Source organism: Zingiber officinale, chromosome 11A, assembly GCF_018446385.1.
Source record: "Zingiber officinale cultivar Zhangliang chromosome 11A, Zo_v1.1, whole genome shotgun sequence".
Classification (NCBI taxonomy): domain Eukaryota; kingdom Viridiplantae; phylum Streptophyta; class Magnoliopsida; order Zingiberales; family Zingiberaceae; genus Zingiber; species Zingiber officinale.
In genome coordinates, this window is record NC_056006.1 from 83,704,580 (window position 1) to 83,730,177 (window position 25,598).

At 35.3% G+C, this 25,598-nt stretch overlaps 3 protein-coding genes across 4 annotated transcripts; 2 read left to right on the plus strand and 1 right to left on the minus strand.

Annotated features, from left to right (window-relative positions):
* Positions 1–553: 553 nt before the first annotated feature.
* LOC122032619 (50S ribosomal protein L15, chloroplastic-like) lies at positions 554–3,463 on the minus strand. The gene is made up of 4 exons (XM_042591930.1): positions 3,302–3,463; positions 2,875–3,226; positions 1,832–1,983; positions 554–944 (listed from the first exon to the last, which is right to left on the minus strand). The coding sequence occupies exons 1-4, from the start codon at positions 3,374–3,376 to the stop codon at positions 717–719; spliced, it is 807 nt and encodes a 268-aa protein (XP_042447864.1). The 5' UTR covers positions 3,377–3,463; the 3' UTR covers positions 554–716.
* A 309-nt stretch (positions 3,464–3,772) lies between these two features.
* On the plus strand, positions 3,773–15,916 carry LOC122030961 (protein CASP-like). Of its 2 annotated transcripts, XM_042590011.1 has the most exons (19): positions 3,774–3,968; positions 6,212–6,322; positions 6,715–6,893; positions 7,125–7,274; positions 8,587–8,675; positions 8,984–9,093; positions 9,218–9,312; positions 10,275–10,330; positions 10,791–10,953; positions 11,196–11,288; positions 12,436–12,564; positions 12,753–12,872; positions 13,073–13,150; positions 13,515–13,622; positions 13,704–13,835; positions 13,923–14,021; positions 15,208–15,287; positions 15,492–15,584; positions 15,664–15,916. In XM_042590011.1, the coding sequence occupies exons 1-19, from the start codon at positions 3,884–3,886 to the stop codon at positions 15,710–15,712; spliced, it is 2,019 nt and encodes a 672-aa protein (XP_042445945.1). In that variant the 5' UTR covers positions 3,774–3,883; the 3' UTR covers positions 15,713–15,916. The 2 variants fall into 2 exon arrangements, with proteins under 2 accessions (XP_042445944.1, XP_042445945.1); XM_042590010.1 differs by having other exon boundaries at positions 3,773–3,968; positions 13,515–13,835.
* A 948-nt stretch (positions 15,917–16,864) lies between these two features.
* LOC122030963 lies at positions 16,865–18,231 on the plus strand. Its single transcript, XM_042590013.1, has 2 exons — positions 16,865–17,328; positions 17,737–18,231. Exons 1-2 carry the CDS (start codon positions 16,942–16,944, stop codon positions 18,229–18,231), a joined length of 882 nt encoding a protein of 293 aa, XP_042445947.1. The 5' UTR covers positions 16,865–16,941.
* Positions 18,232–25,598: the final 7,367 nt, after the last annotated feature.

Genomic DNA, 25,598 nt, shown 5'->3' on the forward strand with positions numbered 1-25,598 from the left:
CAATGCTAGATGTGTGTGCCTGTATTTGTTTTCTTTCTTTTTTTTTTTATCCGATTCTTAATTGTTTAATCTACGAGTCAAGTTGAAATCAAGCTATCAAACTGAATTTGATTTCTCAAAGTTATGAAAAAAGTGGACGTGACTCTTTTTTGTGTGTGCCTGTACTTGATTTCCCCAGTATTTGATTCTTGAACGGTTCCCATCCACTCTTTCGGTTGCAGTTTTGTGTATTCCAAACTCTAAGCTTTGGGTCTCTGAGCTATTTGAGTCACTGGCCATATCATTTCTCTTCACGAGATGTGGAACCATCTCTACTTCCCTCTCTTTGCTGCGATCAAGTTGCACGAAGTAGCCGGCGGCAGTTGCTTGGCGGAGTCTAAGTTGAAGGGGGAAGCAGACGAATATGAGATCATGAGAATTTGAAGGGTCGCCTTATGGTGCATGCAGGATTTGGAGAGCAGCAGGCCGACCATGGGAGAAGTTGTGTGGCACCGCGAAGGAGCCTTGAACGTTGCTTTACCACCAATTCCAAGTCTGCTCAAAAACATGAATGTGTGCGATGAAACAGACGAAGAGGACATGCCCTCCAGCGTCTGGTGATGAAATATGAGCAGTGTGATAAATTTAGATGAATAATCCACATCATCTGTGACAAACATTGAAAGTGCCAGGGGGAAAAAAAGGCTGTATGACCAGCAAAAGTAGCCATGCGCGCCTCAAGCAGAAGCACCATCGTTGCTACCAGCTTGAGCTGCTGCTCTCTTCTTGGCAAAGTACTCCTCTGCGCGTGCTAGATTTTTGGCTACTGATGGTTTTACCCACTTCTTCCGACCTGGTAACACAGTAAGAGTGCAACCAGCAGCTTCAAGCTTTTCTTTGGCAGCGGCCGAGAAGGCCTGTGCCTTGATGTTCACCTTAACTGACAAATCCCCATCTGCCAGAACCTATAGCGAAGCAGACAATTGTAAATAACAAGCTTACAACACACGGTATGCTGAGAAACCAAGAATTGGGAAAAGTTTACTTGAAGGGTTCCAGATCAGGCGAAATAGATCTGCCCCAGCTTAGAAGTTGGGCAAGGATCAAAGAACAAAGGGAACAGAAATTTAAACATGGACATATTGGAACTTCAATGATTGTACGTGGAATGACATGGGAAACAAACAAAAACAATGTGCTTGCTAGCAGAACTTGTAGAATCCAAGAAGTAGGTTAAAGACCATTGAATATAGATCATTGTTGGTCAATTAGCAAATTATGTAGAAGGTAACAAATAGCAGTTGGTGCTTATTTCCTCAAAATCATGATGAGACACTTTTAAGATGGTATAAACATACACTTAGACGATGAATAAATACTTCAGTTACTGAATGTGAAATTATAACGAGGAAAATGAAACAAAAAAAAATCATTAGCAACAATAAAATAAGATAAAATTTATTTAAATATAAATGATAATATAGTAGGGAATAGAACCTAATGTGTAGATGGATCCTTATAGTGGGATAAAGCTTGATTATTGTAACTATACCGACTAGATTAGACCAATGCATCTATCTCGAACTAAGACCAGTGTAGATCATTCAAAGCACCAAATCGCCAAAATTTACATGACCTTCAACTTTATTCTAAAGTAGAATGTAAGGTAATTGAGGATTAAATCCAGAATTTATGGAATCTTATTTATTAAATTCTTTATAGATTCAGAACATGGAGGGTAGCATGAAAAAACCTAATATTCTACAGAAGATACCTTTTTTTAGTGAAGATATAGTTTGCAAGGGAATATCATAAAACATAAAGAAGCATGGGAAGCAAGCGATCTCAATACCTTTAATGGCAATCGCCTTTCCCTGCCTGATGGGTTAATCAAGCCCTTTGCTTTCAAGGATTCCAACGAAACTTCATCACCTTCATTAAATCCAGCATCTTCAATGTCTTTTAAGTTGACAGGCACAAACTTTGGTAAACCAGCATGCATGCCTACATAGATTAGTAAACAAATCTCATACATAAAGCTAATCCATCAAGAACTTCAAAAGGAAAAAAGGTTAGCCAAATAATCTAGGGGTTTATTAGGTCAACATCTAAGGTAACCATGTGTTCCAAAAGCATTTACTACAAATTAACATAGTTTATAGATTCTTGGTCTAACATCTATATCAGCAAAGTAGAAATAAAGCTTGAACTTGGCACCCAATTGCAGTTAGAACACGACAAAGATGAAATGGCTTAAGTTGATTTGCCGCATATGGTCGATTATAATGAAATCAAACGAAACACACACTCACACAAGCAATATATAATTCAAACTAATGAAACAGTGTTAGTGCAGAAGGGAAAAACCACTGGGTTTAGATTGCTTAAAAGTACCCTACTTTTGTGCACAAAACTTGACAAATGGCTAAGAAAAAGAACCAAATGCTTTAGCCAATAGCATAGGGCAAAGACTCTAACTAATCGATCAGCACATGGAATTTGCATGGTGCAGAATGGTGGGCGATGAGAATCGAAAAGAATAAACTTAGCACGAAACAAATGCTTAAATGAGCTATATTTAGCACAAATGCAAAAGAAAACACAGGACGACAAGTTGCAAATCACATTTGCAAACCTACAGCGCTTAAGTGGGTGGAATAAGGTCAAATACTCGAAGGGCACGCCAAAATATGCCTGTTATTTGTGGTAGTTAGGGCTCCGATTTCAAACACTATTTTCCTTCTCAACAAGTAGTAGAGGAAGTTGATATGTTGTCGTCCGACTAAAAGATCAACTCGTCGTCCACAAGTCAATAGCAAAGAACTCTCAAGCAATCTCTTATACTAAAATTAAGGGTTAGTATGAAATAGCAATTCCATTCCAATAATTCTGTACCTCCAGCGATACCACGAAGCTTAGGAATGCGCCGGTAGAGTGGCATTTGCCCTCCTTCGAAACCCTTACGGACGCCTGGCCCCGACCGCGACTTCTGGCCCCGCATACCGAATCCGCAACTGTTCCCCTGCCCTGCGGCGATACCCCTGCCCTTCCTCTTGTTTCTCTTCCTTGATCCTGGTTGAGGACCCAGGTTATCAAGCCGGAATCGGTTTGCGGTCCCGGAAGACGAAGGAGCGGAATCGGCGGCACAGATCACTGCAATTGGATGCCCCCCAGTTCGAAGAACAAGGCGAGACTTTGACGATGAAATCGGACAGGATACCGAGGGAAGTAGAGTCTTTATGCTTCCCTGCAATAAAAGAGGCAAAAATGGAGACAAATTGAGAGAAGCAACTATGTGACGCAAAATCTAGAGAGAGAGAACCTTGAAAGGGAGAGATGGAAAGCGGAGGAGAGGAGTCGTGGGCGTCGCCGCGGAGAGGGATAGGAGGGCAGCCATTGATGACCGGAGTAGTGGAATGAACGAGGAGGCGGTCCAAGAAAGAAGAAGCGAGTGGATGAAAAGAGATCGGGATATAGAGAGAGAGGGGCTCCATTGTAAGACATAAAATATGAAAGGGCTATATGGAAAATGAACTTGATAACACACCCCCTATGGTTCAGCTCTATGTCGCTGTCACGTGATCATCACGTGACACAGTTTCATTTTGCATCGACTTGATCGAGTGGATTCAAATCCACGTTTGATTCGAACCGCTTGAATCAAACTGCTTCATCTAATGAACCGATTTAACGAAGTTGAATCGCAGCCGTCCATTGATGCAGTTCGCAGTCACGCGAACTCCTCGAGTCGGTGGCCGGTTTACTCCGGCTCCCCCTAATTCATTTTAGTCCTCCTGCCCCCTCGCCCCGTTAATTAGAATCGAAGCTTAAGCGAGGTGCGAGAGCTCGAGTCTCAGATCTGATCTCTGCGGCACCACCTTCGACACCGCCACCGGCATCGTTCATGGAGGCGAGTCAATCCGGTCCCGAGAGAGACAGAGGCAGCGGTTTGCCGTCGTCTATCAACGTTGTCTGCAGCTTCTGGAGAGGTACCTCTCGCTCTCTCCATTTGCTCCCCCTCGTGGCAATTTGCTTTTAAATTGGCGATAGAGTTATTTCCGTTTTGATGATTTATTCCTGTTGAAAATCTATCCGATCGGTGACTGGCAATGCGAAACGCCTTATGCTATCAATGAGGACAGTAGCAGGGTTTTATTTTGAAACTTAATACGATCGTTTGTGTTCATGTTGTGCTTTTGTAATCAGGAATTTTGTTTGATTTCTTTGAAGATAATTGCTTAACAAGAACAATGCTTAGTACAATCACTAACGCTGTCATTCTTAGATTTGTTTGGCGGTTCCAATATAATTTCACTTCTTTCATTGTGTCAGTTTAAGGATGTCTCAGCGTAACTAAGGTGTTTCTCGACCAAGTAGATCCTGCTACTTTGTGCGTTCTGTTGAAGGAAGAGGAACATTTAATGATTGATTTTCCCCCACCTTAGTGAGGGGTCACACCAACCCACCTTGATTGGGCTGCTTCAATCCATTTGCATCATCCTCAGGGATGAGAAGTAAATTGAAATCTGAAACCCGGGTGGCTGTAGAAGAGGAGATTTTTATGCTCCACCACATTTTTGCCCCGATTGCCTTGCTTGAAATCCATTTTTTTATGTTCTATCCCATTTTTTCCCTATTTGCCTTGCATGAAATTCAAACAATGTTTTATTTCTAATTAGTGTTTTTATTAGGAATTAATATAATATCAAATGCAGAAATGATAAAGGAGGAAATGGGAGAGAATGAAGATATTTCTTTAAATTGTTACGGTTAGACTTCTTAAGAATTGAACATGAATATGATATTTGGTATATGGGCACTTGGCATAGAATCTACTGCTGAACTGATGAAATACACACTAGTAAAGGAGTTGCCTTACATTTCATTAATCCTAGTAATTATATCTTTAACACATCATTTTCCCATACTAAAAAAACTTGATTTTGACCAGCTCAAGTTGATATATAGTTGTGATGTATAATTTGATCTGAAATTCTAAGTATAAATCACAGTTAGAATTACAAATGTTCTATGAAATCTTCTAATTTAACTTTCCAAAGCTTTGATGGAATCATGCCAAGTTCTTTGAGCAGTGATTGTTTGCATATCTTAAATTGATGGTAGGCACAAAGAGAATCTGACCATTTAAATGTAATTTTTATAAGTGATGTTGGTCAGTTGGAAACGTGACTTGTCTGTACAAGACAAACCATGCTTTAATAGCAGATGGAAGGATATCATCCTTTTCTTGTCTCAAGGATTAATTGTTGACAGATTGCATTGAAGTAATGGAAAGTGCAAGGGGATCTCATGAAGGTGTTTGTTCAAGGATACTTTCTTGAAAAGTAATAAAGCACTATGAAGAAAAAGAAAAGAAAAGGAGCTTGATGTAAGGAGTTTGGAGTGAAAAAACATAGAACTAGGATTAGGAAGAAGTAGAGGAAGGAGCAAACTAGAACCAAGAAGAGAAGAGGAAGAGGGAGAAAGCAGAGGAAGTAGATATGGTAATAGTGCTTTTCTATATATCAGGAAGGAGATGGAAAAGAATGGATATATAATAATTCTTTAAATTCTAACAAGTCGACTGCTTTAAACATTACACATGATGCCGGCATACAGCCATTTAACATAGAAACTTCCCACTATTAATAGATAGCAATGGAAAGACCCTAAATTACATGAATTACTAAAAGTCCTAGTAATTAATTAAATTTCTCATACCTCATGGCGTTAAGCGTTCAATACAATGAAATAATTATTAATTAAAAGTGCCCGATTTCCCTTGCTTTCTATAAAACATGGTTTTCCAGAATTTAGGATTGACCTTACTTGTATCCTATTTTTTATTTAACAACCATCACTTTTATAATTGTCAATTTTTGCTTCAAAAAATAGATGGTTATTCTATGTGAAATGACAACTGGTCTCTCTTAAGTCTTGATTAACTGTTTGGTCACTGTTGTTAAACCAATATATTTTTGAAATGTTGAAATATTTTGTGCTCATCTCAAACTTTCTTTCAATTATGGCCATTGCTTACAAATTATATAATGCAATAATGTAAGAATAATGCATTTGCATATATACTTCTGAAGTTTTCTTCTAAGCTGTTTGTAGTTTTATTGTTGCTACTTTTCTTTTGATAGCTAGCTCTGTGTTCTATTTTTCTAGGTAATTTTGAGACTGAAAGTTGAGTTTTTATCTGCCTATGTGGCATAATATTTTGTGACAGATTTTGATCTAGAAAAGGAAAGAAGTGGGCTTGATGAACAAGGGCTAAAGATTGCTGAAAACCAGGAAGTTAGTCAGAAGAATAGACGGAAGCTTGCTGAGAGTACTCGTGGTATACTATATATCAAACCAATTATTTGTATTTACTTGAGCATTGTAATATGTTCCTGCCATATGTGTAATGCTGCAACTGCAAGCATTGTGGCAGAGAATGTTATGCATGCTCTTAGCATCTGGTTGGTCTAGCTTAGTGGTTAGTAAGATAAGCTTTCGCTATGAAAAATAAAAAAAATATATGTGCTTTTAATTTCTGAATTATGTACCATTGCATCTTATCACGGTCTTTTCTTCTTTATGATGAAACGTTGAGGGTGGCTACCCTTGACTTTAAGTTCTTTGTCAAAGAACAGTTTTGTAGTAACAAAATTTTGACTTGGGAAAATTTTCTAGTTTCTGATACTTATCTATGCCATATATGCATATTTTTTTTGGTTTGATTTACAGATTTTAAGAAAGCATCTGCAGATGATAAGCTGAATTTGTTTAACTCCTTGCTTAAGAGTTATCAAGAAGAAGTTGACAATCTAACAAAGAGGGCAAAATTTGGTGAAAATTCATTCCTTAACATTTATCAGAAACTTTATGAAGCTCCAGATCCTTATCCAGCTCTTGCATCTATTGCTGTAAGCTCCTTTTTCATCAATGACTCTGATGTTCTGTCATCTTTCTTCTTTGATAGCCTTTGCATTCACTTCATGTCCTTGTTTTTTTCTGATAGCATAAGCTTACTTCCTTAGGAAATCAGGTCATGTAACTTCTACATCTCTGGATCATATACTGGCTGAAACATTGTAGTTCACTGGCAACCTATTCTATTGTTCATGACAGTCTTGGTTATATTACTTTTTTATTAGGATCAAGACCAAAAGTTGTTAGAAATAGAGTCTGAGAATCGAAAAATGAAGCTTGAACTTGAAGAATATCGATCTGAAGCTACTCATTTGAGGAACCAACAAGCTACAATTAGAAGACTTGAGGAGAGAAATCGCCAATTAGAGCAACAGGTTAGCACAATTGCATTACCTAGCATAGTTTCTGCATTTCCTTTCTTGTTTAGCAGTTGTTTGTTTCTTGCTAAGATTTTCTTTTTGTTTTATTCATCTGTTTGTGTTTTAATAGCACGATTGAGTTAGTTTATCACTTTATTGTGTAGCTTAAGTTCAAATATAATCAACAATGTAGAAGAGGAATTATTTAATCCTTAGTCACTACAAGCCAGGACACCCATAGGCAACTAGCTCAACTAGTTTATAGTTATGAATTTTTATTTCTGTAGATATACTTTAAGTTAATATTGAGGATGAGGATAAGTTTGATAGAAATTTGGATTGCCATTGTTGCATTATGCACTTGATGAACTACACAAGGTTTAGAGGTCGACCTATCAATTTACTAGTCTTAACCAAATCCAGTGCATAGTTGAATTTGGAACTGATCTGCACTTCAATTGACTTGATTATAGAGATGGATTCTATCAAGGCTTTAAAAGGCATTTCGAAGTAGCAAGTGATTGGCCCATTGCATGGTGCAACATAGAGAATTTATATTAGGGTGTTTGTGGTTGGTACTAAAAATATTTGTATTGATAAAAATGGTTAGCATACATCCAACAAATATACAAATTGTCATCTGGTCCAATAATCGACATAAAAGATGTCAGTCATACAATATAAAACTCAATAACAATGTAGAATAGGTTATGTTTTAAATTTTATGTTTGTAATTATTATGTGAATTGCTTATCACTTGCAAAACAAATATTCAACACTTAAAAATTATGTGCTACCCTTTCAAAAACTTACTTTAGTATTTCAAATTCAATTTCTCTTCTTTAGTGGAGAAAGATCATCACAAATGTTCTTACTTCTTATTAAGTTCTTGATCATCAGGTCATACTACTTTTCACTGCATAGACAACCCCCTATCTCACAAGAAACACCAACTTGCTTCACCTTGCTATCCAAATGCCTAAATGGATTGCATATTGTATATGCACTTGAATCCCTAGTCTAAAACTCCTAGGAGGTCAAAGAAAGCTACTTTTTAAAACATTAACTTCTTTTATGGCATATGATTTAGTATCATCATCATCTAGATGCAGTTATCTCAACTATTTAGGTTGTGTACGTGGACACATTCTCCCACATTGCTCTTTGTAAAGCTATATCACAATAAATAAATAAATAAATAAATAAATAAATAAATAAATCAAACCAATTTTTTGTGATGTTTATCTCATACACCTTACAACTTCCACTTTATACAACCTGATGATTTTTGTATCTTGTACATATTTTTGTTCCTTTCAATTTTTAGATGGAAGAAAAAGTAAGAGAGATTGTTGAAATTAAGCAACGCAGTCTGGCTGAAGAAAATCAGAAAACTCTAGAAGTCCTCAAAGAAAGGTACTTATGCTGATAATTACTTTGAAAACTCAACATACTATCCTGCTATATTTCTCAAACTTGGGTATGAATATCCAACACAGACATGGATCTAAATGTCCAACATAGTTGTTTCCAAATATTTTTGCATATTCTGAATGGCATGCTAGTGTTCTGATTGGAGTGTCAGTTTGAGTTGATGCTGGAGTATGGGATGTCCTAATCCAGACAAAAGAAGATAAATGAAATGACCAAATACCAAAAATGTCTCATGGTTTTACTAGATTTAGTCTTGACCACTTCATTATCCTATCTTTGTTTTTTTTCAGGGAACTCTTGATGCAGGATCAACTAAGGCAGGCCAAGGAAAGCGTGATCAATATGCAGAAATTGCATGAGATTGCTCAAAGCCAGTTGTTTGAACTTCGCACTCAATCAGGTAGCATGTTTACAATTACCTCTATTTTTTCTAGGGACCTAGATGATTTCTGCAACAAATGTAGATGTAGCTGTCAGTTACATGTAAGATCCCAGAAGTCATATTAACTTCAGTTCTTCTGTAGAGGAAGAAAGTGCTGCGAAGGAAGCTGAGGTAAATCTCTTAATGGATGAAGTTGAACGTGCTCAAACTCGGCTACTTAGTCTGGAGAGGGAGAAGGTTACAATTTCTTCATTGCTTATTTTCATTCTATTCCAATTGCGTCATATTGAGTTTGCTTGAGTATGTAATGCTTCTGTGTCTTTGATGATTTATTTAAAAGAAATCTAGCTTTTATGTGGCTTTTTATGCTTATGAAGACTTATTTCTTCTCCTGTATGCTAGTGCTTGCTGTGTCTCAGTTGTAGCTTGATATTCCAATTAGATACCATCGTCATCATCGTGTCTATTTGTCTTAACTCTATAGAGTAAAAAAGGCTACATTAATTTTATCCCTTCATTGAACTCTTTGCACGGCTAAATCACTAGTCTCTAGTGTTTAAATCAATTAAAATCCTTTTTTTCATCCATTAACTAGGTTTTCCATTGGCCTTTCTCTACACCTTACACCTTCCAATATAATTGGTTCAGTTTAGAATCTATTGGTCTCCTTCTATCATGTTTGCACTATCTCCACTTATTTTAGCATTTATTGGAGCTAAACTAAATTTCTGCCTGGAAATAGTATTTTTTATATCCATTCTCCAACTACAGAAAAGCAAGTTTTTTTTAGGTTGACCACACAAATTTCCTTAGTTGCTCTTTGTAGCTTAATTTTCAGGATAACATATTGAAGAATCAATGACAACAACAGCCTAGCTGTATTGTTCCAACATTTTGGAGTCAGCCTTGTCTAAGGCAAGAACTTATTGAAATATCTTTTTCTATATATTCATGAGTGATAGCACCATGAGATCCTATTGAACTCCTTGTATATTGCCTTGCTTAGTTACCAAACTTGGAGTTCACTTTTGAATTTTTCTCCCTTTTTTCCAGATGAAGTTTGTCTACAGAGATTTTCAGTTTATTTGTATTTCTTATATTCTCTGTATTAGTATTCCTATAATCTCTGTATCACTTATTTATTTTTGATTTTTTCTGCCAAGTTACTTTATAGTATTTTACCGTTACTTTTTGTGCAGGGACTTCTGCGTTCCCAGGTGCAATCAACAGACGAAATCAATGAAGACAAGAAAAGGTTTTATACTCTATTTATTACAAAATAGACAAAGATTTCTGTACCAATCAGTACAAAGACAACAATTGAAAGCTGATTAATAAGTCCTAGACTATTTGGTTGAGGTCAAGTGTTCATTGCAGCATTTACAATGTTTCATTAATGTTCGAGCTACATAGTAAATTGCATGTTTAGATGTTGAGCCTACCTAGGGCTAGACTGATCTTTGATCTTTAGTTTTTTTATATTTCATTCCTGTATTTTGTAATACCTTTTATGTGTAGATGAAGATCTATAGAACTTTTTAGTGGTATATTAAAAACATTTTGTTCAATTCATTTTTAAATTCCTTGACGTTTGCAACTGTTGCACCCATTTCATAATTGATGAAATTAATTGTTTTGTTTAAAGCAAATTCTTATCAGATGTTGTCATTTCCCCTGGTTGCTATTCAATTCTTTTTTTAATGCATCTGTTGTAGTGATGTGGAGATGAACATTATGTTGGAGAGCTCCTTGAATGCAAAGGAGAAAATAATCTCTGAGTTGAATATGGAGCTTCATAACATGGAATCCACATTATTAAACGAGAGGGAGCAGCATTTGAATGAGATAAAGAAGTTGAATGCACTAATCAATGAAAAGGTTTCAGTTCTTTGTTTATCCCTAATTTTTTATACGATAACTTATATGAAGTATAAGTTGCAACATTTTGGCATTTGAGATGTCCAACAATTATAGTTCGATTAAATTTTGTCACAATTTCCTGGCACAACAATATGATCTTGGACATGTTTAAAGCTCCCACACCCTTTATTAACACAATTATATTTGATAAAATAGCAATACTTGCAGTTCCAAATCTCTGTATCTCCATTTTCTTGCAGGATAGTACTCTGTTGGAGATAAGAAGAGAACTTCAAGAAAGACCAACCACAAGATTAGTCGATGATCTGCGTAAAAAAGTCAAAATTCTTCAGGTCCATAAAATGCAAAATTGGCCATTTAATTCACCTTCCTAACATTTGTGTACATGCATTCTTCTTTTGGATTCCTCTACACTGTTTGATAATGCATACTCAAAAGCCATGCTTAAACAATTTTGCAACATAACTATACTTTTGAAGATCCACTTAGGTATTTAGCCAGTAGCTGTTTCAGTTCATCTACAGCCTTCCTTTCTTTATTCTCAGTAGTTGGTTCCTACTTGATGATGTATTTAGCCATGCTTTGCTCCCAGTTTAATTATTCAGTGAGATAATTTAACATACTTGTAGTTTGTCCATTGGAGGATTTTTGATGGTATGGTTCAATGCTAAAAATTTCACTTATTATATTAAGTGTACATATGGTGTTATTCTATACCAATGCAACAGTCATTTCAAAGGTCCATTTTCAATGCTTTGCTCTCAAGTTGTTTCGGTTAGTAATGATCCTAAAGATAACCTTTTATTCTTACAAGACTGTTCCAGATAGCCTGTGTCACAATATTATTTACAATTTGCCCTTATCGTGACTATTTCAGAGATATAATTTAACATAATTACAATTTATTAAGTCACAGTCCTACTTGAGTGAACTAACAGGCACAATGCATTCAGCAATAGAATTTGGTTTCTCAAGAAAAAGTTGAAACAAATGCATTAGCTTGTTCGTTGATATAGGATATGGTCAGTAATGAATTAAGTCAGCTGAACTCTTTTCTACAAAATTTTAAGCTAGTGAATAGAAGAGCAAGCTTGAGTTTCTTTTACCTGACAAATTGGCCATAAGAAAATTTTGCCTCGTGATAAGTATTGATAAAAGCCTTGACATTTATCGCTTAAGCTCGATTGCATCATGTAACTGGATTTTATATACACAATTAATATTTGATTTCTGTGTAGTAGAGCTCTCTTTAAAATTATGACCATATTTCATTCTTTTTATCAGACTGGAAAAGTGGGAAAGCTGAATGTTTGTGATCTTATTTTAGTGTGAATTACTTAGATTGAGCAAAAGATTTTCTTCTCTATTTCACCACCTTTGAAATAACTCCGCTAGTGGATGCAATTATCTTCTTTTGAATTTCAGATATATGTTATTTCTGTTATAAAAAATTTCACATCTCTTAATTTTTTTCTTCAGGCAGTTGGATATAATTCCATTGAAGCTGAAGATTGGGAACTAGCTAGTACTGGTGAAGAGATGAGCAAGCTTGAGTCTCTTTTACTTGACAAAAACCGCAAGATGGAGCATGAGCTAACACAATTGAAGGTCTGAAGTGGCATTCGTATATTTAATTCATAGTATTTGTTCTGGTGAATGTTTATCTTGATGAATCTAACAGTTAGAAACATCATATTATTTTTTTGCTCTTTGTTTGGTGCTTTCTAGTTTTGAGTTTTTCTACTCGTTGTTTATGCTAAATTTAGTACCTTCTGTTAAAAAAAATATGTTCTAAGGTCAAAATATCAGAGAAAACTAGTATTCTAGAAGCTGCTGAAGCTAAGATTGCAGAACTTACTGCCAAGGTGGATGAACAACAAAAGCTTATTACAAAACTGGAAGATGATATTTTAAAGGTAAAATGGCTTTTGGATCTGCAAGTGCCCTTATACTGTTCTTGTTATTCTTTTTAAATTAGCTTATTTTCTAGACCTAGATTTCTATAAGTTATTTCTAGATTTTATTTATTTAGTAACATGGTGAAATTTCTGAGTATTATATGTTATTTTTTACTAAAATTGTATTTGACATTTTTTTGTAAAAAAAATTGTTGCAGGGTTATAACTCTACGGAACGAAGAGGATCACTTAATGATTGGGATATTCAGGAAGTTGGCTCAAATGATGTATCTGAGGTGATTTTCCAGTATGTCTTAGCAGTTGACTTGATATCAAATCACTATAGCCTTTTTTTCTTTGGATGCTTTTTATATATAAACTGGAAATTATCTTTATGGCTTACCTATTCTGTCCTTCATGGTCTGGAAGTTTTGACTTTTATTTGAGTATATCTTACTAGGCTCTACTCAATTATTTTATCTCTGGCCTGGGGATTTTAACTCAAATGCATATCTTGTTATGAGTGAAAAAGAATATCGTGTTGATGTTTTTTTAAAGAGATAACTATTGATTGTAATGTTATTCTGTCCTAGTGAATATGTAGGAATCATAATTATTGATTTTGTAATCAATCATTGCTCGTATCATATACCATCTCAGGGTTCAGATCACAGATTCACAGCTTCAGATCAAGACCAAAGTTCGATGCTCAAGGTCATATGTAACCAGCGTGACCGTTTCAGAACACGCTTACGAGCATCAGAAGAGGCATGTGATCATACATTACCAAATGGAAATTATGTTTTCTATCTTTGGGTGCTTGCTTCATTATTTTTTATAATGTATCAGGAAGTAAGGCAATTGAAGGAGAAGATGGGGACACTGGTGGTAGAACTGGAAAATACTAAGGCTGATAATGTAAAACTTTATGGCAAGATCCGTTATGTTCAAGACTACAATCTTGAAAAGCGCCCTAAGAAGGTTCTGACACATTTTTCCTTGAGCTTCCAAGTTGTATGTGTATCAGTACCTAGCGGCAACCTTTCATTTTGTTATGTTCTTTTTCAGTTTGCAGAAGACATTGAAACAGGTAATTCTGATGTTGAGTCCAAGTATAAGAAAATGTATGAGGATGATATAAATCCTTTTGCTGCTTTCTCAAAGAAGGTATATATCCCTCATAAAGTGCAAAGTTGTATCAATTGATTAAATTTGCTCCTATTTTGGCTTACCATTTTGCATGAATCAGTGAACATTATCTGTCCCAATGTGTTATAATCTGCTCAATTTGCTGAAGATTTTTGTCAGCCCTGTTTTCAGGACAATAGTTGAGTTGTTTGTCTGTTCTCTCGTTAAATGTTAAAAATAGTAGCAGATTTCAATGATTTTCAATGTTTTTACATTTCATTCCGTGAATAACTTGTGGTTTGTCTTGGTTCATGGGAGAGGATCGATGAGTAATGAAATAGTTATCCTAGAGATTGGAATAGAGTAAGAATCCTAACTAATAGACAAGGAATGGCCATCCCAATACTAAATATCTCTACAAAAACATATTCCTGTCTAGCCAACCCAGTTCAATCGGTCGCTTGTGCTATGTATCAGGTGGCCTGATTGTCTGCTTGTCATGTCAGCTCATTCAGTTGCTCATTTTGCCTAAACTGCCCAATGCATACGACTTGTTCAGATTGCTTGGTTTGTCTCATCTATCAAGCCAATTTGATTGGGTTATCTGGTCTACTGACCTGCTTGACTTGTCATCCAGCTGCTTAGACGGTTTAGCTTACATGACTTACCCGACTTGTTTGTCTCATTCAGTCTAACTTGACTGGTCTGTTTTTCCATGTTTTTCTTAGCTTGTTGGATCACTCCATACCAATCCACTTTTCTTGCCTCACCCATCCTGTCCAATTCCCTCAGTCTGCCTAACCTGCTCAGCTACACAATTTGCCTGGTTCGGTCAATTCACTTAATCTGCTTGGTTACCTGAATCATCCAGCTGCTCGCTGAAGTTATGCATTCCTTCAAGAATGGACAATCCTTATGCACCATTAGTTATGACTTCGAAATATTTATCACAAGCATGTATATAGTATAAAAGCCCAGGCAGAATCATATTTGGAAGGATTCTTTATTCATTTTAGATTTCTTTATCTACCAATATGACCTTTCCTCAAGTAGAATTTGATTTCAGTGATATAAAATTTAGGTTCATCACTATTTCATCTACTTATTTTGATGAGAGGTGCACCCTCTTATGTGATAGTGGAACTTGGACATTATTGTAATATTATTATGCTAGTTTCATGTCTCACTAACAATCAGGTTTAACCTTCTATATCTCATGTATCAGGAAAGGGATCAAAGGTACAAGGAGCTTGGCTTACGGGATAAAATTACTCTTAGCAGTGGCCGTTTTCTACTTGGCAACAAGTATGCTCTAACCCTTTTTTTTTTTCGAGCACTTTCTCAATCTGCAAATTAGCTTCATATCCGCCTTATTTTGTTTGCTATTTACTCCTTTTTCATTGTTAACCTTTGACTTCATTGAGAAATATGATATCATTGATTATGCATACTTGAAGATTCAATCTTCCATAATAATAATCTTAGATTAACATGGGTATGCCTTCATAGATATGCCCGGACATTCGTTTTCTTTTACTCCATTGGCTTGCATCTCCTTGTTTTCGCATGTTTATACAGAATGTCAGCTTTGAGCTATCAAAGGTACTATTTCTTCTGCTAGACCTATTTTTCGCCCCTCTATCCTGTTTTAGTTTTATTAATGGTTTATCGGTGTGAGCAGAGCTACACCCGAAGCCATTCTAGATGCTGGTAATCTCACACGAGTTTAGTGGCATCTAAAATCCAAATTCCGGCACTACGACTTGTCTGATGGGAACCAGTTGACTGTGTATTTGAAGGAAAATTATTGTACATAATAATGAGTCTTTCCGATTTTTATTGACCAATTGGTTACTCTTATATCAGACATGCTTATTGTAAAATAAAGATCAATTGCACTTTTCTGAAAAATATATAATTGATTTTTTCTGATATTCCTTTTTTTGCTGTGGCTGTTTTTTTTGGGGCTTCTCGTCGTACTGTTTGTCACTATACACAGCATAGTCGCATGTTTTGGGATTTTATGCCTATTTTGTACTGTAATATTTTATTTATTTTATCAAAAAGCATTTTATATATATCAATTTTGAGTTTTTTTTTACTTTAATCAATATTTTTTTTGTTTAATTACCAAGAGATTTTAAAAAATAATGACCATTAATGGTTATATTTTCTCTAAAGCTTTCTTAATGATGTTATAGGTCTAATTGATAATTAACTAGAATTTAATCTGACTTAAAATTTTAGATCAACTTTAAGTCGTCACGAGTCAAGTCAATCATTGATATTTAAATTATTATCAAAGGATTTACTAATGTCAATACCAAAATTTATATAATTAAAAAATATTTTAAATTGAATAGGATAAATCAATTATGATTATAACTGACCAATTGGTAATAATACTGATTATAAGAATCAATTAATATTTTGTTTTACAAATTGAACCATTAAAATTTTCTATTAAAATCGAATAAATTGAAACGATAAAAAATTAATTAATTTGATTAAAAATTAAAATAATTATTTTTTTAAATAAACATACGTAACAGTCTATTGCTATGTATATGTTCGATTTAAAAAATAAAAATTTTGAATTAACTGATCTGAAGTTTTTAAATTTGATAAATTCTCTCGTTTAATTTGATTTAGTTTCTTTTACTCACTAAAATTCAGGAAGACTCGGTATTATCACATAAAGATTAATTTTCTTTTCTTAATTCTAAATATCAATTGGTATATTTGTCAATTAAATCATTAAAAAAATCTAGAGTTAAATATATTTATAACAAATTTCTTCAACATATTTGAACCAAATCGTGAGAAAATATTATAATAGTTACAAATATTTGTTAATCAATTGATAGATTTGTTAATCAAATCATAAAGAAAATTAGAGTTAAACATATGTATAACTAATTTTCCGTTTAACAAATATTGGCATCTCTGAGTCCTTGCCATGGCCACCGGGGAGCAGCTTTCCCTCTCCTCGAGCGGCGGCAAGCACCCGAGGTCTTCAGACGATCATTGCGCCGAGGCCTCGTCGAAGCGGCGGAAGCACCGTCATCACCATCACAGCTGCCGCCGCCACCGTCATCGAAGCAAGCAGGGATGCGAGATCGGTGAAGATGCTCGGGCTACCTCCCCCGCGGACCATGCGGTGGCGGGTTCCTCCGTTGTGCCTATGCCTGTTGATGACAAGATAGAGGAGGGAGAGATTTTCGAGGAGGACGAGCTTCGACCCGAGATTAATGGAGAGACGGTTGAAGGATTCAAGCTCGGTGGAGGCTCTGACGCTGAATCAGCCGATATTAACTCCTCTGGTGTTGATGCTGACACTAATCCGGTCGGTTTTGTTGAATTTCGCCTCTCTCATACTTTTAATTTTCAAGGTTTTAATTTTGGAGTCAGAATCTCACTCTTTTTCTCTCAGTAATTTAGTTAATTAGCTAATATCTTAGTTTGCGATATGGATGCTGTTAGCCCAGTGAAGTGAAGTGAAGTGATGTGGAAAACGAACCTAGTTTTACACTTTCATGATATGTACATGCATATGCCATTCTTAATTGCCTTTCATCTGAATTGATGTATGTACAATAGGGAAGCAATTATCGAGAAGAAAAGCCTTTTCCCCACTAGAAGTGAAAAAACCACCCACTCCTATTGACTATTGCCTTTATCGATTTATTTAATGTCTTAACGATTTTTGAGTTGTACTTTAGGAATTTACTTACCCATGCTGCGATGATTGCAGATCTTGCATGCGTCAAGTGATACTCCATTCACACAAAGTATGAAGGTGTTTGCTCACAATCAGGATGTTCCTAAAACTGATATTTCTAGACGTAGTGGGAGAGCTATATATGATGAAGATACTTTAGCCCTGAAAATTGAGAATGTGCCTTTGATTATCGTGGAGAAAGATATTACATTTCAAGAAAAAGCTAAACAAAGACAACTAAAATCATCAGAGAATGATGTAAATGACGCTAAATTTTATGTAACATCAAAATCTCCTGTTTCTAGAGAACATTCTCATTCAATAAATCCTGGGAAAGAGGATGACTTTGGAAGAAGGTATTCTGACAATGACTCAGAGATGCCTGACTCAAGGGATTATATGGATTCGAGGGATACTTGCAGAAGACAGTCTGATAGTAACAAATGCATTCCTTCTGAAAGATTGTCCAACAAGTACCATGAAATTGGAAGATCTCAATCTTCCAAAGGATTCCATGATAAAGAATGACATCTCTTAGAGTGTATACTAAAAGCCTAGCTTTTGGTATAAACATTTATCTAGAAATAAGAATCACATTGGTCAAATGTCTACATTTGTGATAAATGTAGTTGTTCAATTAATTTGTATTGTAGATAACATGGTGTGTGGTGTCACACACAGAGAATCATGTTATCAGTACCTTATAAATTATAAACAGTAGCTCACGACCAAGATGGAAAGGAACAAACCATTTGAAGGTCGTAGTGTAATTAGGTATTAGTTTATCTTAACTATATAATTACACTAGTACACTTAGAGTGTATTGAGTAGGACCATTAGAGGTCGTTTCTTTTATACTGACTTTATAAAGAAACAAAGACCTCAGTTATTATGGAAGTGTGTGCTCTTAATCCTAATATAATAACAAGCACATATATTTGATATTTATTTCTTTAATTTGTCAATGGGTGAGATTTAGTTCGATGAATCAATAAGCCCGATAAGTTGGGAAATGATATCACTTATAGTGTGTGTTGTTGATTATAGAAGGAAACTGTGTCCTAGAGATACTAGGTTGAGAATGTCCCCAAGAGGAGCTCAAAAGAATTGTCATGTTAAACCCTGCAGGTGGACTTAGTCCGACATGACGATGAAGTTGAGTGGTACTACTCTTGGAGCTAGATATTAATTAAGTGAGTTGTCAGTAACTTACTTAATTAGTGGACATTTGTTATCTTAAACACAGGGAGACTAACACACTCATAATAAGAAGGAGCCCAAAATGTAATTTGGGATTGGTGCGGTAGTTCAATAATAATTCTTTAGTGGAATGAATTATTATTGATAAAATTAAGTTGTGTGTTCGGGGCGAACACGGGATGCTTAATTTTATCGGGAGACCAAAACCAATTCCTCCTCTCGGTCCCTATCGTAGCCTCTTAATTATAGAGTACTATACCCACCTATACCCACCTTCTTACCCATCCTATAGGGGTCGGCCAAGCTAGCTTGGAGACCAAGCTAGGGCCGTCCATGTTTTTGTTCATGGGTGAATTCATGTGGCCCTAGCTTGAACTCAAGCTTAGGTGGCCGGCCCTATTAAAATAAAAAGGAATTTTATTTTTAAAATTTTTCTCATGTGGATAACATGATTTAAAAGAGAGTTTAAAAATTTAAATCTTTCCTTTTATAAGATTCTACAAAAGATTAAGAGAAGAGTTAAATCTCTTTCCTTATTTGTAGATTAAAAGGTTGATTTTAAGTTTGGTAAAAACTTTCCTTTTAATCATGTTCATGATTTAAAAGAGAGTTTAAAAATTAAATATCTCTTTTATAAAACTTCTACAAGGATTAAGAAAAGATTAGATATCTTTCCTTATTTGTAGATTGGAAGAGATTTTAATTTTTAAAGATAACTTTCTTTTTATCCACATGTTTAAAAGAAATATTTTAATTTATAAAATTTCCTTTTTACTGACCATCATGAAGGGAAAATTATTAGAGAAATTTTTTATAAAATTTCCGGAAACAAATTAGGAAAGTTTTAATTCTTGATTGAATTAAATTTCCCTTGCTTGGTTTAAAGTGGCCGGCCACATTGTTGATGAGAAAAAAATTATTTTTAATTAAATAAATTTTCCTTATCAATGACAAAAGAATTAAGGAAATTTTTATTTAAATTTCCTTATTTGCTAAGGCCAAGGATTATAAAAGAGAGGGTAGAGGTGCCTTTATGGCTAACAACTCTATTATTTTTCCTCTCTCTTTTTCTTCCTTGGTGTGGCCGGCCATCCTCTCCTCCTTTCTTCTCTTTGATGGCCGAACCTCATCCTTCTTGTGGAGACCCATATGGTGGCCGGATCAAGTTTAGAGGAGAAGAAGAAGAAGGAGAGAAAGAAAGCTTTGTTTCTAGCATCCCTTGTAGCATGGTGGTGGTGGCCGAACCTCTTCATCCTAGAAGAAGTTTTGATGGCCGAAATTTGCAAGGAAGAAGAAGGTGCTTGGTGGTTCTCATCTCGGAAGATCGTTGCCCACACAACGTCCGAGGTTAGAAGAGGAATACGGTAGAAGATCAAGAGGTTTTTCTAAAAGGTATAATTAGTAATTTTTCTTTCCGCATCATACTAGTTATTTTTGGAAATAATACTAAATACAAGAGACATACGATTCTAGAGTTTCGAATTTGTTTTCGATATAGTGTTCTTTTGTTTTTTTTTCCTTATGATTTGATTGTTCTTTTCGGTTAACCTAAAGTTATTTTAGGAAATTAAATATTAGTTTTCTATAAAAGGTTTTGTCTAGTCGGTGGTGGTTGCTCCCATATCCAAGAAGGTCATGTGCCTCGCCACGTCAGTACTGAGAACCGATTATGGAAATTAATATTTAATGGAATTAATAACTTAAGGTGACTTGGGTCGAACGTATTAAGTTCCGCAGGAGATCCAAGTCAAAACCTAAAAGAACAAATAAATTAAGTTTTGGATCAAACGTGTTAAGTTCCGCAGGCGATCCAAAATTTAATTTAAAAGAACACATGGTAGCTAGGAAAAGGTTCAGACCTTTGTACAAAATTTTTGTACAGTGGAACCTCTAGGCTTTCCGAGTAACAACCAACAATTGGTATCAGAGCTAGGGTTTTGCCTCTGTGTATTTGGTATTAGTTTAATTATGCACATGTCATACATAATTTAGGCAGGATAATAGTAGGATATGCTAACTTTGTGGATGCAGGATCCAACTATTATGGCTTATAGTTTTATATGTGTGATCGGACCCTTGGACATGTCAAGGGCATTTATATGTGTGTGCATGATTGTATTATAAAATACAGCAGGAGCTGTATTTAGTTTTATTAGGATTTTATTTTTGATCTAGATACATGTACATTCCTTTTATGGAATATATGATCAAAAATGTAAAATTTTATTTATGTCGCGGATCGAATCTTGCAAAGCGTGGAACCTTCTAAGGACCAGAGGCGCAACAAGGAGCAAGATGGATGACAACAGACCCGGTGGCAGTGGCCAAATATGGCAGCAGCTTGGGATGACAACACATGGAGGATAACTAGAGATAAAAGCCATAATAGTTGAAAATTAGATTTTCTATTTATTGCTTTTATATTGTGTGTGCATGTTAGTTTACAAGTTTAGTAGGCTAGCATAGTTAAAATTCCTCATTAATAAATAACTAAGTGGGGGAGGGATTTTTAAGTAAATCCCATGGTCTCCATTACTGGTTTGTAAGTGATGCAAACAAGCTTGCGCGTTGGCTCTGAGTGCCTTCCTCCATAACGGATGAGCTAGTTTGCAGATCACTAGAACATACTTCCATTTTTGGATGACTATAGGAAGTTAATTAAGAGCGTGTGATCTTCCCCAACGGAAGGGGCATAATCTTATTATTGGACTTAGTGTCAAGTAATGGTATACACTTAGACACATCTAATAGTATCCTCCCCATCGGAGTCACTGTTATTATTTGTGTGACCAAATGAAACCAACTATTAATTTGTCATAAAACTAGGTTGACAAGATAATAAAATTAAAGGATTAAAACCCCTCTTACAAATGATTGATTTTGTATACGTCCACACTAACGTGGCATACAAAATTAACGGTGTTTGAGATAATTTTATTTGTCATAAAGTTACGTTGACAAGATAGTTAATGGGTAAAACCCTCCTCTTACAAATGTTGATTTTGTATACGTCCACACTAACGTGGCATGCAAAATTCACGGTGTTTTGAGGTGTTGGTAAATTTAAATAGTATTGTTAGAGGAATCAATATTATTTAAAATTTAGAAGTCTTGACCAAATATTTGATTAAAGATAGACCAACTATTAATTTTATTCGTCATAAAGTAAGGTTGACGAGATAATAAAATTAAATGATAAAATTTCCTCTTTGAATTTGTATACGTCCACACTAACGTGGCATACAAAATTCATGGGATTTTTAAGGAGTTGGTCTTAACCAAATATTTTTGTGATTCTTAGGATGATGGTCAATCCCTAGCTGATATACTTTAGGATAGACTTAGTGGTCCCAATTATAATTGATTGGAAATAGGATTTGGACATTAAGGTAGACTGTCCTCTTAGAACTAAGAACAATATAGGTGTATTTTATTCATTAGTTGAAACATGTTTAGTGGTGTTATCTACCAGAACTTGGAGTGTAGATACAGATGTCATTAATCATGTCCGCAATTCATTGCAGGGTTCCAGGAAACCCGACAACTAAATGAAAATAAAAACACCGTCCACATGGGCACTGCTGTAAAAGTGGCAGATGTTGCAGTGGGAGATGTTTATCTTTTGATAAAAATAAAACATGGATTTTTGAGTAATTATCTTTACGCACCAAGTTTAGAAAGAACTAGTTTTCAGTTTCTAAACTATTCAAAGAACATGATATTCTGTCTTTTTTAAATAACAAAGTTGTTATTAAGAAAAAGAGGGAAGTTATCTGTTCTGGTACGTTGGTTGACAATTTATAAATCCAATAACTCTCACGATGCAACAAATGGAAATTAGTAACACATCTTCTAACTTTAAGAGAAAGTAACCTTCGGAAACGAACCAATTATATCTTTGGCATCTAAGGCTAGGTTATATTAACTTGAGTATGATTCATTGGTAGCTGATGAACTTTTGGGTTCATTAGTAGTGGAAATCTTTCCAACCTGCGAGTCTTACTTGGAAGGAAAAATAACCAAGAAGCTTTCAAGTCTAAGGGGTATGGAGTCAAAGATATGTTGAAATTGGTTCATTCTTATTTGTGTGATCCTATGACTATCCAAGCAAGAGGTTGTTTCAAATATTTCGTCTATTTTATAGACAACTATTTGATATACGGATACATTTACTTGATGTGCCATAAGTCTAAGTGCTTTGATTAGTTCAAAGAGTATAAGGCTGATGTGGAGAAATGTCAAGGTAAAAGTATCAAGACACTACGGTGAGATCGTAGTGGCAAGTACCTCTTGGGAGAATTTAGGAGTCACTTATCAGAAGTAGGGATTCAATCCCAACTAACTACACCTAGGTATATCCCAACAGAATGGTGTAGAAAAAGGAAGGTATAGGACTCTTATGGAAATAAGTAGATTGATGATGAGTTATTTAGAAAATTACCAAATTCATTTTAAGGATATACTCTGGAAACGGAAGTGAACATAGTACCTTCCAAAGTCAGAACTCTCTACTCATATAGAATTGCTGAATAGGTGTAAGCCTATTTTGAAGCATATTCGGATTCGGGTAGTCCAGCACATATGCTGAAGAGAGACAATGATAAGTTGGACAGGAATTCACTTGTTTGTGGGTTATCCTAGAGAAATGAAAGTAGGTTTATAGTCTTAAAAATCAGAAGGTTATTGTTAGCATCAATGACCGATTTTTAGAAAAGGACTATGTAATAAACCTCATGCCCATAAGTAAATTTGTTCTTAAGGAAATAATAAAGGACATGTCTAATCTAGTACCAACTGTACAAGATGAAATATCACAAGAAACTGCAATACGTATCATAAATGATACACAATTACAGATAGTGCCTCATCGTAGTGGGAGAGTTGTTAGGCAACCTAAAAAGATTTATGTTTTGGGAGAGTTTTTGGACTCGATCCTTGGAGGACATGAACCTGATCTCCGGACATATGACGAAGCACTCCAAGATAAAGATGCAATATCTTGGCAAAGAGTAATGAATAACAAAATTAGAATATATGTATTCTAATAAAATCTGGAAGCTTATAGAACCACTAAATGGTATAAAAGCCTTTGGGTGTAAAAAGGTCTATATTAGGAAAAGAGGGATAGACAGGAAGGTAGAAACTTTCAAAGCAAGGCTAGATGAAAAAGGAAACTTTTTCACGGGTAGCCATGCTTAAGTCTATCCGGATTCTTTTATCTATTTGGCAAGTGGATGTCAAGACAACATTCCTTAATGGAAGTGTTGAAGAAAACATCCATATAAAGCAACCAGAAGGGTTCATTGCAAAGGGCTAAGAGTATCTTGTGTGTAAGCTCAATCAGTCTATGGACTGAGGCAAAGCTTCAAGGTCTTGGAACATCCGGTTTATCAAAGTAATCCAGATCTATGGATTTAGTAACCGGATAAGTCTTGTGTATACAAAAGATGTGATGGAAACGTGGTGGTATTTCTTGTACTATACTTAGATAACATTTTTGGTAGTTGGAAACAATATCAAAATGTTGTCAGAAGTAAGGGTATGGTTGTCCAAACAATTCGATATAAAGGACTTGGGAGAATGTATATATTCTTGAGATCAAAGTAATAAGGGATCGCAAGAAAAGAATATTTTACTTATCCCAAGCTTCATACATCGGAAAAATCCTTGCTCGTTTTAAGCATACAAAATTCCAAGAAAGGTTTCTTACCTTTTCAGGATGGAGTAACTTTATCTAAAGATATGTCTCTGTAGACATCGAAGGAGATAAAGGAAATAAAGGCAGTTCTTTATGCGACGGCTGTTGGAAGCCTAATGTATGCTATGCACGAGATCAGAAATCTGTTTTGCCAAGGGCATAGTTAGCAGATATCAAAGTAACCCTGGACAAGGACAGTTGACTGCAGTAAAGCATATATTGTAGTACCTTAGAAGCACTAGAGATTATATGCTAGCTTACAAGGCAGTTAATTTAGTCCTTGTGGGTTGCATGGATTTTGACTTCCAATCGGATAGGGACAATAATAAGTCAACCTCAGGGTTTTGTGTTAGGAGGTAAAGTCATAACTATGGAAGAGTGATAAGCATAGGTGTTTTTCTGGACTCCACCATAGAAGCTTAGTATATGGCAAGCCTCTGAGGTAGCCATAAAAGCTGAATGACTCAATAACCTCAAGATAGACTTAGATATGATTTCTGGTTTGTCCAAAAATTATTACAATTTATTGTAATAATGTTGGTGTAGTAGCAAACTCGAAGAAACCATAAGTCTATAAGGCAAGTAAACACAATAGAGCGCAAGTACCACCCAATACGAGGAATCGTATAAACGAGGAGAAGTTGTTGCCGCCTAGATTGCATCAGGTGATGACCTATAGATCCTTTCACTAAGGTCCTTAAGGCAAGAGCTTTTGATGGGCATGTTGAAGGGATGGGAATCAGATGTATGGCAGCAGATATGGCAGCTTAGTCTTTTAGTATAAGTGGGAGATTGTTAGAGTGTATACTAAAAGCCTAGCTTTTGGTATAAACATTTATCTAGAAATAAGAATCACATTGGTCAAATGTCTACATTTGTGATAAATGTAGTTGTTCAATTAATTTATATTGTAGATAACATGGTGTGTGGTGTCACACACAGAGGATCATGTTATCAGTACCTTATAAATTATAAACAGTAGCTCACGACCAAGATG